General features: G+C 65.5%; 1 protein-coding gene across 1 annotated transcript; it reads left to right on the top strand.

Annotated features, from left to right (window-relative positions):
- Nucleotides 1-1,074: 1,074 nt before the first annotated feature.
- On the top strand, nt 1,075-3,891 carry LOC118715960 (cytochrome c oxidase assembly protein COX19). Its single transcript, XM_036432587.2, has 3 exons — nt 1,075-1,292; nt 1,557-1,668; nt 3,472-3,891. The coding sequence occupies exons 1-3, from the start codon at nt 1,211-1,213 to the stop codon at nt 3,545-3,547; spliced, it is 270 nt and encodes an 89-aa protein (XP_036288480.1). The 5' UTR covers nt 1,075-1,210; the 3' UTR covers nt 3,548-3,891.
- The last annotated feature ends 2,109 nt before the right edge of the window (nt 3,892-6,000 follow it).

Below are 6,000 nucleotides of genomic sequence, written 5' to 3' on the forward strand. Positions count from 1 at the left end.
GGGCAGGGATCCGCCTCCCCATCTCGGTGAAAAGCGGAGGCACTGAGTGGGGTGCCCAGCTTTCAGGACTGGCGGAGAACTGGGGTCTCCACTGAGCCTCTCCCTGTTGTCACTGTTGCCACAGCAACAAGGAATGACCGCCAGGGGCTTGCCTCTTCACTGGCCCTGGTTCCCACAAAACCCCCAATGCCGCAGAAGCGGTCCTGGCCCGGTAACGGCCAGGCGAGGTCCTTAGGGGCAGGCCCTTCGCCAGGGATCAGTGGGGAAATCTGGGCCCAACCCGCCCACAGGAGAGGCCGGTGAGGATGGCAGAGCAGAGCGCAGGTGACGGGTCTACAGCCAGGAGCCTGCAGGCCACTGGGAGAGGGAGCCCGCGCGGTTGAGTGCAGCGTTGACCTGTGATCCAGGAGGTCCAGGTTTGATTCCCGGTCAGGACACGTGCCCAGGTTGCCCACTCGATCCTCAGTTCCATCTGTGATTCTCTCTCATCACTGATGTTTTCCTCTCCTTCCTATTCCTCTCCAAAATCAATAAAAATATATTAAAGATAAAAATGTATTTTAAGCGAATAAAATTTTAAGAAATTAAAAAAGATGGAGAGGCACCGCGCAGAGGGAACCAGCCTGCGGGCACCTCCAGACACAGATTAATGTCTGTGGTCCGGAGCCGCCCAGGAAGTCAGGCCCCGGTGTCCACAGCCCCGGTGTCCACAGCAGCGCCTCGGAGACCCCCCTCCCGCCCCCGCTCCCTCCCTGAGGCCTCCCTGGGGCTCGGTGTGCTCCGAAGCTGTGCGTCCTCAGGCCAGCAGCCGAACCTCTCTGAGCTTGCCCCCGCCGCCGGGCTGCTGCGAGGGTCCCGGACTGGGCCCGGAGCGGGCCGGGCGGAACCAGGGGCTCCTCCCGGGGTCCGGGCCTCGCAGAGCCCGCGGCGGGAGCCTGCGAGGGAGGGGGTGGAGGGGTGGGAGGGGCCTGGCGGGGCCTTGCTGGTGATGGGCGGGGCCTTGCTGGTGATGGGCGGGGCCTTGCTGGTGATGGGCGGGGACGGGCGGGGGCGGGGGCGGGGACGGTGATGGGCGGGGCCTGGCGGGGTGGGCGAGGCCTTGTTGCCGAGGCCGCTCCGCGCGCTCGGCGCTCCCTAGGGGTGCGCTCGGCGCTCGGCCGGCGGCCTGCGTAGTGCGTGCGTCGCCCTCGGAGGCTCCGGCGCCACCATCATGTCTACGGCCATGAACTTCGGGTCCAAGAGCTTCCAGCCGCGGCCGCCGGACAAGGGCAGCTTCCCGCTGGACCACTTCGGTGAGCGGCGCGGGGTCTCGGGCCGCGGGGAGCCCGTCGGCGCGTCCAGCGCCTGTCTCTCGGCCTAGCGGCCCGCGGTGGCGAAGCGCCCGGAAGTCAGGCTTCGGGGAGAGGCGGCGCTTCCGCCCGCGGGCTCACGGGGCTCCTCACACAGCCGGGCCGCGGGCGGCGCCTCGTGGGTCGGCCGTTCCCGGAGGAGAGGCTGCCGTGAGCGCGCGGCCGGGGCGCTTCGGAGACAACATGCCGCCTTCGCTTCCGCCCCAGGTGAATGCAAACGCTTCCAGGAGAAGTTCATGAAGTGCCTCCGCGATAACCAGTTCGAAAACGCCTTGTGCCGACACGAGTCCAAAGACTATTTAGAATGCCGGATGCAGAGGCAAGTAGGGCGGCCCGGCCCCGCCCACCGCGCCGCTGCCTTCCCAGAGGCCCTTGCGGCGCCAGGTCCGCCCCGCCCAGCTAGGGCTGGCGCGTGCGCACGGGAACTTCCCCTCGGGGCACCTTGCGTTCCTCCCAGCATCCTCTGCGGTCCTGGGTGGGCGCCGTCACTGCGGTTTCAGGCCGAGTGAGGAGACGAAGGCGGTGGTGCGGGGACCTCCCTCCCCCAAGCCCACCGCCCTGCTTCGTGCCGTTTGCAATGCGGCCGGTGACCGGAGACCGCGGGCTGCTTAGTGACCGCCCCACGGCGCCCCCGTTCGGCAGAGCCCGTAATACTTCTTGTTAAGCCTCACCCGAGGGTGTTTCCCATCGAGCTTTCTCAGAGAGAGTGGGAGAGAAGGAAAGACGAACGTGGGTGTGAGGGACCCGTGGGTGGTTGCCTCCTGCAGACGCCCTGACGGGCCGATGGTCGCTCCATTCCCTGAGCCACACTGGCCGCTCAGGCACCACCACAGGGCTGTCCCCGGCCCTCCTGCTCCCGAGGGCCGCGCCGGGCCGCAGCGGGGGATCCAAAGCAGCCTCCCCCAGAACCCACTGAGCCTGCCGCCTAGGGGGTTCTCACGGGTTTCAGTGTGTCCCTGGGGTCCTGGGTCCGCCCGGCAGGGAAGTCAGGCTGCAACTCAGGGAACTGTTGGCCCAGGCGCCCTCCTCACCGGGACGTGGCGAGAGGGTGTGGCTGGGCCTGGCTGGAGTGGGAGCCATTGCCCTGGATCTGCAGCCAGTCCACACTGCTGACCGGCGAGCTGTCTGTGGACATTTCCCTGAGGCTTTGTTAGAGCCCAGGATGCGCTCTGACCGCCCCGGCCAGGTCGGGGACACCTCCCAGCCAGCACATAGTTCAGAGGCCATGGAGAGGGCAGTGGTGCCCTGGGGACACGTGGCGTTGCCATCTGAGCCTCAGGCCACTTTGGCTTCCCAGCGGCCAGCCTGCAGGTGCCAGTTGCCACAGGTTCCCAGGATCTGGCCTCCCTGCCCCCCACCCGCCCTGTCTCCCAGCCACAGGCCCCTCCCAGCCCCTCAGCTGCCTCACCCGTGGAGCTCCCACTACACCGACCATCCAGGTTGGTGGTGGCAAGTGTGGTGAGTAAGGAGCTGACCTCCCAGCTTGTCCAGCCCTCCTGGGACACAAATTCCTTAGTCTGCCCTATGCATAGGCTTTTATTTTTCAAGTGGATTCTGGCTTTTTGCAATGGAGATAGTCCATCACATGCAGAGTGCAGTCCAGTGAGCCCTGCCCCTGTCCCACATACCCATGCCCCTTCCATTTGCTCAGGCCTGAGAGCAAGCCCCAACCTCCTAGCTGCATGAAGCAGCTCCTGGTTTTCCTGTGGGGACGGCTGCAGGCTGAGGCTTGGGTGTCGGTCATTTCGGGCGGGTTGTGTTTCTCAGCAGCGTGGCCACAGGCCCACAGACCCTTCAGAGTCGTGTCTGAGCACCGCGGTGGTCCCAGGTGTCCGGCTGGGGCTGTAGGGGCGCACGCTCAGTGCTGGAAGGTAGGGTGGCAGGTACTAGCACGTCCGGGAAGTGAGCGGGGCCTCGGAGAGCTGCCTCCCCAGACAAACCACGCAGACCAGCCCTTTCCCCGCGTGAGAATGGGAGGCGGGAGGGGCTCCGGGCTCCCGGGCACCTGAACAGCAGGAAGCTGGTGGGGACCAGGCCCCGGGGGGAGGGAGGGGGCGGCCTGAGGCCTGGGCGCTGTCCTCATTCTCCTCCTCCACCTGACACCTGTCCGCCTGTCTTTCAGGCAACTGATGGCACAAGAACCACTGGAGAAGCTGGGGTTTGGAGACTTGGTGGATGGAAAGGCAGACAAACACTGAATCCTCCTGGAAGACCACCGGCGGGCGTCTGGGGCGGAGCCGGGGCGCTGACCTGTCACCCTGAGGGTCACGCGGTGTGACTGAGGGTGTGACAGAAGGGCTTCCGATCACTCGGCGGGCGGGGCTCACAGCGGGAAGGGCTCCTCCCTCAGCCTCCCAGGTCGCAGAGAGGATCCCCCACCCCACCCCACCCCGAGTGAGCTGTCTGAAACGCTGGGAGGCCGTCTGGGAGTGGACACTGGGCCGCATCTTGTAACAATGGACATTTGTGAATTTCAGAAAACTTCCCTGGAAAAGTGGTTTTCTTACCCTTTTTTATAAAACAAAACAACGAAAAAGTAGAACCCGGGAGTATCTGTAACGTAAGAGAAAGACATTAGAAACGGCGGAGATGGCCCTGGCTGGTGTGCGGTTGTTAGAGCAGTGGCTTGCGAGCCACAGGCAGCTCTTCGGCCCCTTGAGTTTTTAGCAAAGGCCAGCTTAGGAGTGCCCTAATTAAGTTAATAACAATGTACCTCCCTGTATAGTTTAAGCTTAAAAACTTTGGCGCTCAAGAGAAATTTCAGTCATTGTACTGCTAATATTTGGCTCTGTGGACTAATGAGTTTGCCGACCACTGGGTTAGAGTGTCGTCCCGGTGCCCTGCCCGTCCGAGAATCAGCCAGCGAGGAAGGGAACAACAAATCGATGTCTCAATAAATTACAAAACAAGTAAAATTAAAGTCTGTGTTGACTGGGTTGAAGACGTTCACGGGAAAGCAACTAGCAAAGCCCGTGTGTTTGTACAAAGGAAACCCCGGCAGCATCGGGAATGGCTCCAGCCTGCAGCCTAACTCTGGCTCGGAGCCATGTTTCACAGCCAGGCCATGGGGGTCCCCAAATGGAGCACCCTGTGCACAGGCGCCCCTGGGCCACCCGGAGGGAGGGGGGAGGGGTGCACCCCAACCTGACGCCCCGAGAAGGCACAGGTCACATGGTTTTCTCGCTAAGTGGGTAACCTGGTACGAAAGGAGGAAGCACAGTCCTCGGAGCGGCTGGTCCGGGAGGACTCCGGGCCCGGCCGGGGGTGGGCGGGAGGCCGCAGCTGAGGGTCTGCAGGTCGGTGGTGGACGCGATGCCACCTTGTCATAATTCCGGAATAAAGCTCCGAGTCTCCGTCTCCTCGGAGGAACAGATGACGTGTCTCAGCTGTGCCACGTGTGGTGCAGGAGCGGCCCCTCCTGGACAGAACCCCTACTTTCTTAGGGCGACACCCCATGGCGGCACCACCAGGCTCAGCGGGCGCCAAGGTGTAGGGTCTGGGCCAGTGTGCTCCTGTGGGGGCTGCTCTGAGTGCCCTGCCCCTTCACTGGGAACTCGGGGTCCTCCTGGTGCTGGACCTGGGGAGGGGCCAGCAGGACAGGGCCACCCCAGAGACTGGCAGCCTGAGGTTTCCTAACCCCGGCTGGTGCTCCAGCCTGGGACCTGGATGGCCAGCCCCGCAGGCCAGGAGCAGCCGTGAGCTCCCGAGGGAGGGGCCTGCCGTCCCCCCGCAGGCACACCCAGGGCCCCAGGGCCCCAGGTGCCTCGTCCCGGCTGTGCCCGCCTTTGTCCACCAGGGCCTGCCCCTTCCCTGCCCCCCAGGCGCCCTGGACAGGGGCTGCGGCCAGGACAGTCCCCCGACCTCCGGCCTCAGGGAGGGACCAGCAGCTCTGGTCCCAGGTGGCGGCTGGCAGGTCAGGGTCCCCCGGATGATGGGGGACGGGCTGGGACACCCCTCCCGGGGCCTGCCTGTCTGAAGGTGCGGGCCGGGGGCCCTTTGGGGCGGGCTCGGGTCCAGCCCCTATAAAAATCGGGCCAAACCCCCAGGAAACCCTTTCCCTCCCCTCTGACCCCGGCGCCTCCGGGACCCAAGGTGGTGGCGTGGCGGCCCCTGCTGGGCGGCGGCGGAACTGCAGCGCGGGGGGGGCACCCAGGGACCTGAAGGTGGGACTCAGATCTCCCTGACCTGCCAGGGCGCCCTGAGGCGCTCAATGCCCCCCCACCCCGTGGCGCCACCGGGGCGTGGGTCACGGGGGGCAGGAACAGAGCTGGGCTCCCGCCTGGAGATGAGCGGGGGCTGTGGGGGGTGTGGGGTGGGGTTGGGGGAGGCTGGGGCGGCTGGGGGTATTTGGGAGGAACTGGGGAGGGCTGGGAGGTCTGGAGGGAGCTGGGGGGCTCACCCGGAGGCCCGCGCTCCGCCCTGAGGCGTGGGGAGCAGGGGTTGGGGTTTGGGGACCCCCTGTGGCCTCCCCCTCCCCATTTTCTAGGGACTTTCTCTTCTCCGGGGCATAGGCGCGCTCAGCCAGGCTTTCACCTGAGGCCGCTCCCCCGGGCGGGAGGACACCGGCTGCTGAGGGTGGTACAGCCGCCGGGCTCCCGGCTCCGGGCATCCTGGGCTCCCGGCTCCGGGCTCTGGGCTTCGGGCTCCGGGC

This window comes from Pipistrellus kuhlii, unplaced genomic scaffold (assembly GCF_014108245.1).
Source record: "Pipistrellus kuhlii isolate mPipKuh1 unplaced genomic scaffold, mPipKuh1.p scaffold_m20_p_113, whole genome shotgun sequence".
Classification (NCBI taxonomy): Eukaryota; Metazoa; Chordata; class Mammalia; order Chiroptera; family Vespertilionidae; genus Pipistrellus; species Pipistrellus kuhlii.